The sequence below is a fragment of the Heloderma suspectum genome, chromosome 2, assembly GCF_057233095.1.
Source record: "Heloderma suspectum isolate Gila_16-S chromosome 2, 16-S_ref, whole genome shotgun sequence".
NCBI classification, from domain to species: Eukaryota; Metazoa; Chordata; class Lepidosauria; order Squamata; family Helodermatidae; genus Heloderma; species Heloderma suspectum.
The window spans coordinates 253,088,494-253,103,050 of NC_139459.1; the positions used below are offsets into that span (position 1 = coordinate 253,088,494).

The following is a 14,557-nucleotide window of genomic DNA, read 5'->3' on the forward strand; positions in this document are numbered from 1 at the left end:
TGGATGCGGCCAGTCACAAAACACTCATTTGTCAGAAGGCAAACTGGTGTGACTTAAAGAAAAGTAACTTGCCCAAGTACAAGGCAGAGGTGGATTCTGACCTCCAAAACACAAAACCATCCTTTTGAATCCAAATAAAGATGATGCTGAAGGGCAGCACTTTGCTTTGCAGTAAGCCAGCCTCATAGATTTAAAAATGTTTTAATTTTACCAAAAAAAAAATAAATCAGGAGGAGCAGGGAGTCTGGCAGGCACCAAGACAAATGTATGTGGGCACAGGGAATTCCAAGCCCTACTGGATTCCCCTACTGCTTTCTAAACTCCCCAAAGCTGAGAGTGTCGAAGTGAAAATTGCTGAAAGGGCAAGTAAGGAAGAACTCAGGTGTGAATGCAGAAAAGTCTATGCCATTTGTGCCTGCACCCATCTGGATTGCTAGTGACTGACTTGTCAGATGTTTCTGCTAAGCTAAGAGCAGTCTGTGGCTCATAAACATTTACGGTGTGCAAACAGAGCAAATTCAGATCTACCCTTGATATCAAGAATAGACGGCCCTATCAAAAAACAAAAAAAGTGGGGGAGCAAGGACTTATTCTGTACATAATTCTACAGGAGTAACTAGGTCACCCAATTATTTTTAGGAGTTTTTTCCAAGAGATCGCATAGTTAAAAGGAGCAAAATATTTCATGTGGCACACAGACATATATACACTCTCTCCTCATGTAAACTGGCAAGACAGTATTTCTTTCATTCAGAATCATTGGCATCTGCCCACCCTGGCCCTCTTGTGAAATCAGTGACATTAAAAGAGAACTCAAGAAGGCATGCAGCTTAGAAAATCACCGCCCACCACAAGCTCTGCCTGAACGTAGGACTTTTTTTTTTCCATTAGTGGCACCACAATCCTGCTTGCACGTGTGCTCTAGCTGTTGAGTTTAATGGGAACGTGGCACTGCAAGCATTTGACTTATGTTAGGAGACTAACAAATGAATGCATCGTCAATCTTCCTATCACAGGGGGAGAGATTAAAAATATGGTGTTTATAGTGTGATGCTTTGGTGAAATGGGTAAATTAGGCAGGACTATAGCAATGGGTTTGTTTCTTGTGACCTAACAAATTCTTATTGTTATTATTTCTTTATTGTGGAGGATCTCATCCTGTCAATGGTAAGGTGATTTTCCTTGCCTCAGCCCCCACTCCTATAGATGATACTTTCGTAACAGTTCGGACTGCCAAGGGTGTTTCCTTTCTGGAAACCTGTCTGGGATTTTGATTTTGAGGAAATCCTGGATGCATTTTTCTAATTCTTCCTCAATGGAGAGCTTCTCCTTCACTGCTTTTTTTTTACTAGAGTTGGATTCCCTAGAGCCAGAGGTTAGAGTTCGGAGCAGGTCACTTTTCCTCCGGATTTCAGACTGCTGGAGGAGCTGCACCGGGCCTTTCTTGATTGGTCGATCCAGAGTCTGTATATTGGACTGGCGGGTGACAGGGCCACAGATGACAGTCTCTTGAGGGGAGCTGGCTTCCGACTGGCTGTCACAGCTAGAGGTGGAGAGTTCATTGCAGGACGTGCCGCTTTCACCTTCTTTATCGCCTTTGCCATTTTTGCAGCAGCAGTCACAGTGTGATGAAGACCATCTGGAAGGCTCACCTGCAAGGACAAAAAAGGGGTATGGCAAGGTTACATTATTAGAGACCTGCCAAGAATCAGGGAGACAAAGAATGGCAGCTTTCATTCTTATGCTGACTAATAGGGATGGGATGGAACTGAGTTCACCTATTGTGGGCAGCATCCAATGCAGCTCTGCACCCTCCGTCAATTCTGTTATGCCCCTGACAATTCAGTTCCTCAAGCGGCCTCTCCCACCAATTCCAGTGGGGCCAACTGCTTGCACAATGGAGATTTAGTGCTTCCTAGAGGAAGCCCCGAAATGAGCAGAAATGCTCATTTCTGGATTGGAACAGGTCAGTGGAGCTCCCTTAGGTGAGCTCCGCCGACCTGTCCCATTCCAGAAGGAAATGTCCCATTTCCTCTCATTTCCACTTGCTCCCGGAGGTGCTAGATCTCGGTTGCGGAAGCTGTGGGCGCCACCTGCAGAACAGAATCGGCAGGGGTGCAACAGGGCACAGCACCCACTTGGATACTGCCTTATATTATTGGCGAAAGATAACTGGGGTATACAGATGAGTACTGAACGGGGGTGCAGTGAAGGGAGAACACAGTGGTGTCTAGCTCCAGAGCCTTTTTCAGCCCAGGAGTGGTGACGTGATCTACTGGAGTGCCAGGGTAATTGATGGAGCCTCCTTGCTATGGCAAGTGAAGGAGGTGATAACACGGCTTTCAGGTTTTACTATAGGTTGTGATAGGTTTTATCATAGGGAGATATAGATACAGATTGTATAGAGATAGATTTCCTGGGATGTGTCTGTGGATTGGCCTTGGAGCCATGACTATGAGGAGCTCTTGCACTTCCAAATGTATTACTACACCGCTACTATTCAGGCTTTGCTGGGAAGAAAAATTGCCCATCTTCATGGCTTATCATCAGCCATCTGGAAACCCTCCGACATTAAAAAAAAAAACAAAAAACACCAATGCTTATGAGTGCAATCCGCTGACCAGTTACATGCATTTAGATTTCACTGCAATCAATAGGACTTAAAGTGGGCATAAGTGGGTGCAGCACTAAAGACTAAATATGCCTTAATTGGTTTTTTGATTCATCTTTTTTAAATGCTTAGCTGAAGTTCTGTCCAGAGTAATATAGTATATAACTAGGAGAAAAAAATTTGAACAGATTAAAAACAAAACAAAACTTTTCCTTCTGAATGAAATGTGGGGCTAATTGTGGACTTTAAATGTTACCTGTCTTCAAGGAAAACATAATTATCCCTTCCAATCTGTCGAAATGATAACATTAATTCAGAACAAGCCAAATATTCTGTTTGCTGTGGAGTAGCTTTGTAATGTTATCAGTGACACATCATCCACATGTGAGAAGTTAGGATGCAGTTTTCAGAGATGTAAATCAGGTAAGGTGATCCCTTTCTGTATAAAAGGCAGTTTCTGGTATTCTGTCACATTCAGGTGTGACCAAAAGAACAGGATTCAGAATGGGGTTGTGCAAACAGGAGCAAGCTTGGGCCATTAAGGGCAAGAAATAGGTCTAGCCCTACCCCCAGATCCATCCCCCACCCTCCTTTTATTTTCTCCTACATAAATGAAACACTCATTCTTAGGGAGAAATTAAAGTGCTGAATGATGGGACATTATTGCTGTGAGGACAAAACCTGGCTGCCACCCCTTATACATGCTGTATGAGATCCCATCGCTCACACACACACGCACACACACACACACACCACATAGCCCATCATGATCAGCCTTCATTAGTTTGTCTTTACATATTGAGCTCATTCCAAGTGAGCTAGTTATTTTTTAAAAACCCAAAATGATCAGTAAATCCTCAAAGGGATATAAAGCTATTATTGACAGAGAACTTAATAAAATCCTTTATATTACTCTTTGAGTTTTGAGATCTTAAGAGATAAACCGTGTTTCATTAAGCTGCCAAGTTAAGGGTGGGATTTCTGAGTCACAGAGGCAAAGGGGATTCACATCCCACTCTAGAGTCACCTCAGTGTGTCCAAAGAAACTTCATTGGTGTCATTTTAAAATCATTAATCCACAAAGATGATTTGGACAGATTTGCGTCTAGGAGAAGATGTATGTGACTTCAAAGAATAGGAGCTGCAGTGCAGATGGACCCTTGCTGGAGCCGAAAACGGCCATTTGGTCAGGCTTTAGTGAAGAACATTCATTTATCTTTCTCCCTGAGCTGCAAGTTTTTTCCTGGCAAAGGAGGCTTACATGATACACATACAACTAATGTCCCAAAGCATTTGTAGGGACAAGGGTTTGGGCAGCTTAACTTAAAGAGTGTGAAGAAAACTCTTGAGACTGAGTCTTGAGAATTTCTGGGTATGTTTTTTTTTCCCCACTGTAAAGCCCTCAGACTTTCTCCAGGCTGTTCAATGTATGTGCGGAGAAGTGGACTTCACTGGCACGCATCCCACTGGTTCCATCCACCCCCTGGCCTTTGTGCACAGAGCCCCAAAGCTATTGGCCATGCCAGCGCAGGCAGAATCTCTGACTTCGACACTGGACAAAGCTACTCAGGGAGCTGGGAAGAGCAGCTGCTCCTCCCAGCACCAGCCAGGTCTATGGTTTTGCATGGTGTGCAAAAGTACTCAGCCAGTGCTGGAAAGAGTTCCCCACTCCTCCCAGTGCTAGCCAAAAATCCCCTGCCACCCATATGCCCACTGGTACCCCTGCTCTGAGAGGATCAGAAGAACCTAAGGAGGCCCTGCAAGCCCAATGCAGAAACTCCGTGGGCTGGGTCAGACGTGTGGGCCAGAAGTTATTTATTTATTCATTCATTCATTACATTTCTATCCAACATTTTCCTCCAAGAAGCCCAAGACAGCATACATGATTCTCTTTCTAGTCCCCTCCATTTTATCCTCACAACAGCCCTGTGAGGTAGGTCAGGCTGAGAGTCAGAGACTGGCCCAAAGTCACCCAGAGAGCTTCATGGCCAAGTGGGATCTCCTGAGTCCCAGGGCAACACTCTAACCACTACACCACACAGGTACCACATCCCTGACATAGAGTATTACACATGAGTGCCCCACTTCCAAATGTTGGGCTCTACAGCAATGTAGACCCACTCCCTACTTCTTTGCGTCCACCTTGTACGCATAAAGAAGGTTTTGACCGAAGATGTTTCATTTCATTCAGACTCTTTCAAAGAAGCTAGATGCACAGCCTTGCTACATCAGGGACAAAAAGACCCCCATTTTGTGTCACAATCCTCCAAAGTGTCCTCCAAAGTCTCTAGAGCATTTCTCTTCTTTCAGAGATTGTGCTTCACAACCCAACTGCTATTTGGTACAAGACAAGTCAAGGTGCTGATTCTTTTTTCCTCCCAATCCCCCCATGAAAAAGCCAACTGCACTGGAATGAAACAAGACTTTCAGAACTCCTTGTGTGCTCATGCATTTTTGAAATATGCACTGCTAAGAAAGACCTCCCATGACCTTCTTTCTATTTCTCTGTGCCTGCAACACCTATTAACAAAATACCCATCATTTACAGAAACAGTTGGAAAACAGCTTCTCTCCCCCATCTTGCTACTTGTTCTTCCCTATTCATGATGAAGAAGCCCGACAGTCTGTGAACTGTGCAGTTAATTTAATTTATAGACTTGCTTTGAGAGTCCTTCTGTATCTAGTCCAAAAACAAAAGTCAATAATGGCTAAATTGAATTTTGTTTTGTTTTGTTATAATTCTGGAAAAGACATTACACACAGAAGCTTAGTTAAAAACAGATCAGGTAAACTTCTGAAAAATGCATCTATGAAACTTATTGATTCACAAGTCCTTAATTTGTAGTTGACATTTTAACTCACTGGTAATTTTTTCCCCCCTGCTGCTGTAGCTACCTTTTTGTTTACTTGCAAAAAGAGAACAGATTTAGAACAACCATATTCCACGATCACAGGATGATGTGTTCCAAAAAGCAACTGACAGTATTCAACAGCCCCCCCCCCAAAAAAAAGAATAAAAAATAATAATTTAGGAGCAAAATAATGGAGATGGATGTGACTGAGCTTTAGACACATAACAGAACAGAACAGATACAAATCTTGTTTTTCTCCTACGCCATACCAAAATCACAGCAGGCACGAACAAATTCCCTGAGGTTCATTTCTAACCCATCAGCTTTCTGGATCAGAATGCAAAGCTACTGAATTCCATAAAATCACTTCACCCAACTTCCTTTCACAGCAGTTTATATACATTCAGCAGAATCAAATGACAAACGTTTCCATGGATAGTACTTCTTCAGAATATGTGCAGAGTGTCGCACGACTGAACTCCCTGCCACCTCAGAAACACCCCACTTTCAGGAAAGAAAGTAAAAATAGTAAGCTACGGTGAAGGCAAAGCTGAGGCATTCTCAGTGAAATACCCATTTCCTATGTCAAGAAATAAATAAGGATGGACAGATTTATCCATTTTGCTTTCTCCTGCATCCGAATTTTTAAACTCTCAGTTTTTTCCATCCAGCATATGAAGAAATTTGTGAATTTTGGTAAATTCATATCAACAACAAAACAAAACAAATTTCTCGCTCCTCTGCACCAGGCAAATTGAACTATTCCTAGCATGGAGAAAACCATGATGTATCTGCCTGCCGTATAATTGTTAAAAGATAAGAAGCTTGTCAGAAAAAGAAGGTGGCATTCCTAATTCAGCACTAACATGGCTGAATCCACAGGGATTCAAACCTGAACATTTAAGAGCAAAGCACTCAAAGCCCTTCACCTGGATGGATGAATCAATCAGTTTTGCTTTCTCCCAGCGTTGATCTCTTTTTTCTCTTGTTTTTAAAACTCAAATTCTGTGAAGAAATTGGCAAATTTTTAGTAAATTCTTATAAAAAACGAATGCATTTCTCACCCATCTCTATATAGAAACATAATTCAAATGTTCAAACATGCCATTTTTTCCATTTGTATCCTGGCTGAAACAGGACCAAGTGATTCTGCTGAATGGATGAGCTGATTTTGCTCCCCATCCATGAGTGTAGCAAAAGGACAGAACTGAAGTAAAATCCTAGTCCTTTGATTATCATTTTCTCTTACCAGCTGATTGTTAAAAGGAATAATAAGAAAAGATATTGTAGCCTTTTAAATGTAGTGGTTGCAATCATAAGAACAGATGAAGGGCCATGCTGGATCAGACCAAGGGTGCATCTAGCCCAGCCTTCTGTTCACACAATGGCCAACCAGCTGCCCACAGGAAACACACAAGCAGGACACGAGTGCAACAGCACCCTCTTGCCCATGTTCCCCAGGAGCTGGTGTACACAGGCATACTGTCTCTGTTGCTGGAGGGAGCACATACCCATCAGGACTGGTAGCCACTGATAGCCTTCTCCTCCAGGAATCATATGCCCCCCTACCTAGGATTTAAGTCGAGTGAGTGTTTGGAGTAGACATGTGTAGGATTGCACCATGTACAGTAGCTCTAATCCAGTTAGGTAGCTTCTGCACAGAAATGGAAGGCTAACCCATTACAGGCTGTTGCAGGAAAAAACTTCACAGGTGCACCTGGCTCCTGCCCCACCTGTAGCAATATAGGCAGCCCTCCTTCACTGGATCACAGCCACGTTCATGGTGATCATTCCTAAGAGACCCTACATGTGACTAGGGATGGTCACATGCTCTTCCTGTGTGCAAGTGATATACACTATATTGTCAAGATGTGCCAGAAAACCACCACTTGGGTATGAGCATTTATCATTTATTTGGATAAGCAGACCTCTAAGACGACATCCTACATTTAATCTATAAGTTTTCACCCTTTTATCCCAAGTGGTCCTCATGCATTTTCCAAACTGAAGCCATAACATTACTGTTGTTTTATGGTGAAAGTGACTGGCAATTAAAAGTGACAGTCTTCCGATTCAGCAAAATTTTGGAATGGGAAGTTATATTGATTGATTGATTGATTTGATTTGATTTGATTTGATTTGTATATACCATCTTTCTACCAAAAATAGCACTCAAGGCAGCTTAGAGGCACATTTAAAATTGATTAAAACAATACATTAAAATACAATAAAAACGTAAGGATTACAGAAAAAGAAAAAGAAAAAAATTAAAATTAATGACAGATTCCAAATTAAAAACGGTTATATAAGCATATGCACACACACACAGACACAAATGCAAGGACCATATTACACCGACACTGATTAGTGCTTGCTTTCTGGGCTCAGTTCAAAGTGTTGGATTTAAACTTTGAAGCCCTAACTGGCTTAGCATCTAACTATCTAAGGGACCTCTTGTCTCACTATGAACCTGCCCAGGTAGTAAGATCTGCAGGAGAGGCCCACCATTACCCACAGACACTGGAAAGGGCCTTCTCCTCTGTTGCCCCCAAACTATGGAATGCACTCCCTCAGGAGCTGCAATTGTCACCCCCACTCCCTTGGCTTTTAGAAAGGGTGTAAACATGCATTATTTCCATGCAGCCTTTAAAATGTGTAGTTTTGATATTTAAATATTTTAATGTTTTTGATGTTCTTACTTCTATGGTTTTACAGTTGTATTATTTTAAATTGCTGTGCTCCACCTTGACGGCTTTTAATGTTTTTAGCAAAGAAGGTGGTGTATAAATGTTAATAATAAATAAATCAAGCTTGAAATGTAAGGGAAAGTATGGCCACACAAAGTTTGGTCACATGGCCTGTAAACTATTTTGTAGCTTTGACTATGCCTTTTTTCATGACTCGATTCTCCAGTCTGTGAAATGAGAGTAAATTGATCTCTCTCTCTCTTTCTCTCTCTCTCTCTCTCTCTCTCTCTCTCTCACACACACACACACACTCAGAATAATCCAATTTGGCTGAGTATTACTCCTATGTTTTCACACTCCTTATGTACCACAGAACAATTCACTTCCTTTATGCCATTAGATTGCCCATTTGATAGGGAGACATTTCACATCAAATGGTGTTCTGAAAACAAATTCCATTTTTACATTTAGTTCTCCTTACTGGCCATTGTAAAATTGTTCACAAGTACTCATATGGTAATGGTGTCTTCAATTCAATGGCGAAAACCCTTTGAGTTAAAGACGAACAACCCAATTTGGCTAAGCTCTTTTGTTTCTTTCTTTCTTTTTTGGTTTAGTGTATTTGTAAATGCATGAAAGTTTCAGAATTCATAAATAATTTAATGAGGGAGCTGCACACTTCAGTGCTTATGTAGGCCAAGTAAGTGATGTATGCATAATCAGAGTCTAAGCCAAAATTCAATGGTTTCCTACACCACAAAGCAATATACTTCTCTCATGTGCAATATCAGTTTCTTTAGTCAAGTTTTTCCTCAGCCCAAAATACAGGTTCTCAACTACCAAATTCCAGCTAAGTGCCCTCATCCTGATATTAGCCATCACCAACTGCCATATAACCTTTGCTACATCACTGCCTGAGTCAAAGAAAGCCATAATGATATTGCAAGTGAGTAATCTAACCATCATTCAGGGCTGGGGTCAGCATTTCTGGGCATTTGCCAAGGGCCCGAGACCCCCAGAGGGGCAACTGCCCTGTCTCCCCTTCCTTTCTCTTATGTAAGGTAGGCATAATGCCAGCAGCAAAAAAAGAAAAGAAAAGGAAAAAAGCCAGCCTTGCCAGCAAACACTGCTGCTTGCACCCGCCATTTTAATTCCCTCACAAAGGCCGAGTTCACACAACATGCTAACCCACACTCAGTAGTTGAGTGTGGATTGTTGTTGAACCGTGCTGAGCCTGAACCATAGGTTATCGTGTGGTCTGAACACAGCAAGTTTTCCACAGGGTGGCTTTTTAACCATGCAGTGTGGCTCATTTTTTTGTCAAACATGGCACCTTGAGAACTCATGGATTGTTGTTGGGTTGTTCAGTGCATTGTTAACAAGCCACCCGGTGGAAAATGCACTGCGTTCAGACAACACAATGAGCCATGGCTCAACAACAACCCACACTCAACATCTCTGGGGCTCTGACATAATTAAAATGGCAGGCCCAAGTCGCAGTACTTGCCGGCTAGATCAGCTTGTATTGCTGCTAAAAGGCACCAAGCAGACCCCACAGTAAGAAAAAGGGAGGGAGGTACAGTAAGAGCAGCACTAGCAGCTGCAACTCCTGGGAGGCTGGGGAAGAGGGCTTATCACTGCCATTCTTCAGAATTTCTCTCTTGCTTAGGGATGTCAGAGAATTCCACCACAGATCTCAGTGAGGCCGAATGCCAGTGCATTCGGCCCCCTGAAATCTGTGGTGGAACGAAGCCCCCCGCCCCCCCACCCCGAGAAAGGCACGTGAAACGGAGCACTTACCTGCTGCCATTCGTGCTGCTTTGCAAATGGCGGCCGCATCTGCGGCCGCCATTCGCTTCTTCATTATAGACGTGATAGGCTATGTAAATACTTATGTAGCCTATCACGGCTAATGCAGGGACGCCATTTGCATCCCTGCGGAGGCCGTGATAGGCTGCGTAAGTATTTACATAGCCTATCACAGCAACAAAAAAAAGGGGAACACAAATGGCAGCGGCTATGGCGGCCGCCATTTGCATTCCCTTTTTTTTTGTTGTGATAGGCTACGTAAATATTTTCATAGCCTATCACAGCAAAAGACAGGGACGCAAATGGCAGCGGCTACAGCAGCCGCAATTTGCATCCCTGTGCAGGCTGCCCAGCCAGATGGGGAGAATTTCAGGGGGAGGGACAGAGCGCCTCCCCCCACCACGAATGTCACCCTTCGAGAAGGGAAGTGACTTCTGTACATCCCTACGTCTTGCTGCTGCTAGCCTCCTTTGGGGAGAGATGGAGGAGACGGCTGTGAGCCATGTCGCTGGGTGAGAAAACAACCACCACTACCCTGTGCACACTGTGCTGATGCCAGGCTGCTGTGGCCCCTTGTAGTACAGCAAGACTAGCACCAGCAGGGGAGGGTCCGCTTGTTTGTTTTCTCCTGCTAATGGTGATTTTGCACTTGATATGTATTAACTCTAGATTATTACCTATAAAGCCTTGTACGGCTTGGGACCGCAATACCTGACGACAGCCTCTCCGGGGATGAACCTGCCCATGCACTATGATCATCATCTGAGGCCTTCCTCCAAGGGAGGTTCAGAGGGTGTCAGCAAGGGAGAAGGCCTGCTCAGTGGTGGCCTACAAATTATGGAATGCTCTCCCCAGTGAGTAGAGATGGACGGATTGATTCATGGCCACACCAGGCACTCATGAGTCTCTGCTGCTGCCTGGCCCCATAAGCTGGGTTGCACGAGCCCTGGAGGGCTCGGTGAGCAGTCTGGGACACTTCCCCTCTTGTCCCTGCTACAGTGGCAGTGGGGACAGGCTGGTTGTTTGACGAAAAGTCTCATGTTGTTGTTCAGTCATTCAGTCATGTCTGACTCTTCGTGACCCCATGGACCATAGCACCCGAGGCCTTCCTGTCCTCCGCTCTCTCCCGGAGTGTGCTCAAGTCCATATTCATTGCATCGGTGATGCTATCTAGCCATCTCATCCTCTGTTGTCCCCTTCTCCTTTTGCCTTCAATCTTTCCCAGCATCAGGGTCTTTTCCAGGGAGTTTTCTCTTCGCATTAGGTGGCCAAAATATTTGAGCTTCAGCTTCAGTATCTGTCCTTCCAATGAGCACTCAGGGTTGATTTCCTTTAGGATTGACTGATTTGACCTCCTTGCAGTCTGGGAGACTCGTAAGAGTCTTCTCCAGCACCACAGTTCAAAAGCATCGATTCTTCAGTGCTCAGCCTTCCTTAGAGTCCAGCTCTCACAGCCATACGTTACTACTGGGAAAACCATAGCTTTGATTAGACGGACCTTTGTCGGCAAGGTGATGTCTCTGCTTCTTACTATGCTGTCTAGGTTTGCCATAGCTTTCCTCCCAAGGAGCAAGCGTCTTTTAATTTCATGACTACAGTCACCGTCTGCAGTGATCTTGGAGCCCAAGAAAATAAAATCTGTCACTGCTTCCATTTCTTCCCCTTCTATATGCCAGGAAGTGATGGGGCCAGATGCCATGATCTTCGTTTTTTTAAAGTTGTGTTTCAAACCAGTTTTTGCACTCTCCACTTTCAGCCTCAACAAGGGGCTCTTTAGATCCACTTCGCTTTCTGCCATTAGGGTGGTATCGTCTGCGTATCTGAGGTTGTTGATAATTCTCTTGGCAATCTTAATACCTGTGATTCATCCAACCTGGCATTTCTCATTATGTACTCTGCATATAAATTAAATAAGCAGGGCGACAATATACTAGGGATGGATGAAAGTCCCTTACCTGGTCCCGCAGCTGTTTTTGGGGGGACCAAAATTCTTGGTGGGTGGGGAGGCGCCCCGCCCCTCCTGGCCAAAATTCTGGCCGGGGGGGAGCGCCCCGTCTCTCCTGCCGCGAAAGAAAAAAGTAAAGTGTAAAAAAAAAAAAACCGTGATAGGCTACGTAAAGATTTACGTAGCCTATCACGGCTAGATTTTCAAAGTCAGCCATGATAGGCTACGTAAATCTTTACGTAGCCTATCATGGCTGACTTTGGGGGCGGGAAAGTGCGTACGCTAATGGCGGCGCCCATGGGTGCCACCATTTGTGTTCCTTATTTGGGCACGGGTAGCCTACATAAAGATTTACGTAGACTATGGCGAAAATAAGGGCAACTCAAATAGCGTTGCCCTTATTTTCGCCGTAGTCTACGTAAATCTTTACGTAGACTACCCGTGCCCAAATAAGGAACGCAAATGGCAGTGCCCATGGGCGCTGCCATTTGCGTACGCACTTTTTTTTTTTCAAAGTCACCCGTGACAGGCTACATAAAGATTTATGTAGCCTATCACGGCTGACTTTGAAAATCTAGCCGTGATAGGCTACGTAAATCGTTACATAGCCTATCACTTTTTTTTTTTTTACTTTACTGGGAAATGGCGGCTGCGGCAGCCGGTCGGAAGACCGGCCGCCGCTGCTGCCGAAACGCCGCCGGGACCCGCCACCGAGAGGGACATTCGCACGAGGTAAGTCCCATCCCGGGGGCTGCAGGGGGGTGTCAGAGAATTTCCCCACCAATTTCGGGGGGCCGAATGCATTGGCATTTGGCCTCCCGGAGATTCGTGGAGAAATTCTCTGACATCCCTACAATATATACAGCCTTGTTGTACTCCTTTCCCAATTTTGAACCAATCGGTTGTTCCATGTCCTCTTCTTACTGTTGCTTCTTGACCCTCGTACAGGTTCCTCAGGAGACAGGTAAGGTGGTCTGGTACCCCCATCTCTTTCAGAATTTGCCACAGTTTGTTGTGATCCACACAATCGAAGGCTTTAGTGTAGTCAATGAAGCAGAAATAGACGTTTTTCTGGAATTCTCTTGCTTTCTCCATGATGCAGCGAATGTTGGCAATTTGATCTCTAGTTCCTCTGCCTCTTCAAAACCCAGCTTGTACTTCCGGTAGTTCTCAGTTCACATAATGCTGAAGCCTAGCTTGTAGGATTTTGAGCATCACCTTGCTGGCATGTGAAATGAGTGCAATTGTACGGTAGTTTGAACACTCTTTGGCATTGCCCTTCTTTGGAATTGGAATGTAAACTGACCTTTTCCTGTCTTGTGGCCACTGTTGAGTGTTCCAAATTTGTTGGCATATTGAGTGCAGCACTTTAACAGCATCATCTTTTAGGATCTTAAATAGCTCAGCTGGAATACTGTCATCTCCGCTAGCTTTGTTGTTACTAATGCTTCTAAGGCCCACTTGAATTCACTCTCGAGGATGTCCGGCTCAAGTTCAGTGACCGCACTATCATGGCTATCATGGACATTCAGATCTTTCCTGTATAGTTCTTCTGTGTATTCTTTCCCCCTCTTCTTTATCTCATCTGCTTCTGTTAGGTCCCTGCCTTCTTTGTCCTTTATCATGCCTGTCTTTGCACAAAATGTTCCCTTGAGATCTCCAATTTTCTTGAAAAGATCTCTAGTCTTTCCCATTCTATTATTTTCTTCAATTTCTTTGCATTGTTCATTTAAGAAGGCCTTCTTGTCTCTCCTTGCTATTTTCTGGAAATCTGCATTCAGTTGGGTATATCTTCCCCTTTCTCCCTTGCTTTGCCCTTCCCTTCTTTCCTCAGCTACTTGTAAAGCCTCATCAGACAGCCACTTGGCTTTCTTGCATTTCTTTTTCTTTGGGATGGATTTCGTTGCTGCCTCCATCCATAGTTCCTCAGGCACTCTGTCTATCAGGTCTAATCCCTTAAATCTATTTGTCACCTCCACTGTATATGCATAAGGGATATGATTTAGGTCATACCTGAATGGTTGAGTGGTTTTCCCTACGTTCTTCAATTTAAGCCGAAATTTTGCAATAAGAAGCTCATGATCTGAGCCACGGTCAGCTCCAGGTCTTGTTTTTACTGACTGTATAGAGCTTCTCCATCTTTGGCTGCAAAGGACATAATCAATCTGTTTTCGATATTGACCATCTGGTGATGTCCATGTGTAGAGTCGCCTCTTGTGCTGTTGGAAAAGAGTGTTTGCTATGATCAGCGTGTTCTCTTGGCAAAACTCTATTAGCCTTTGTCCTGCTTCATTTTGTACACCAAGGCCATCCTTGCCTCTTATCCTGGTGATTTCTTGACTTCCTACTTTAGCATTCCAATCCCCTATGATGTAGAGGACATCTTTTTTTGGTGTTAGTTCTAGAAGGTGTTGTAGGTCTTCATAGAACCGATCAACCTCAGCTTCTTCGGCCTCAGTGGTTGGGGCATAGACTTGAATTACTGTGATGTTGAATGGTTTGCCTTGGATTCATACTGAGATCATTCTATCGTTTTTAAGATTGTACGCCAGTACTGCTTTTCCCACCCTTTTGTTGACTATGAGTGCTACTCCATTTCTTCTAAGGGATTCTTGCCCACAGTAGTAGATACAATGGTCACCTGAATTAAATT

General features: G+C 44.0%; 1 protein-coding gene across 4 annotated transcripts in view; it reads right to left on the minus strand.

The window, feature by feature from the left end:
* Positions 1 to 1,200: 1,200 nt before the first annotated feature.
* The window catches only part of KCTD16 (potassium channel tetramerization domain containing 16), a 304,464-nt gene continuing 291,107 nt past the window's right edge, over positions 1,201 to 14,557 (minus strand). For 3 of the 4 annotated variants that reach the window (XM_084838773.1, XM_084838769.1, XM_084838770.1), the window contains one exon: positions 1,201 to 1,595. In XM_084838773.1, coding sequence (XP_084694899.1) covers positions 1,201 to 1,595 — 395 coding nt within the window. Of the gene's footprint in view, positions 1,653 to 14,557 lie in introns of all 4 variants that reach the window. The other variant, XM_084838774.1, reaches the window with a different exon arrangement.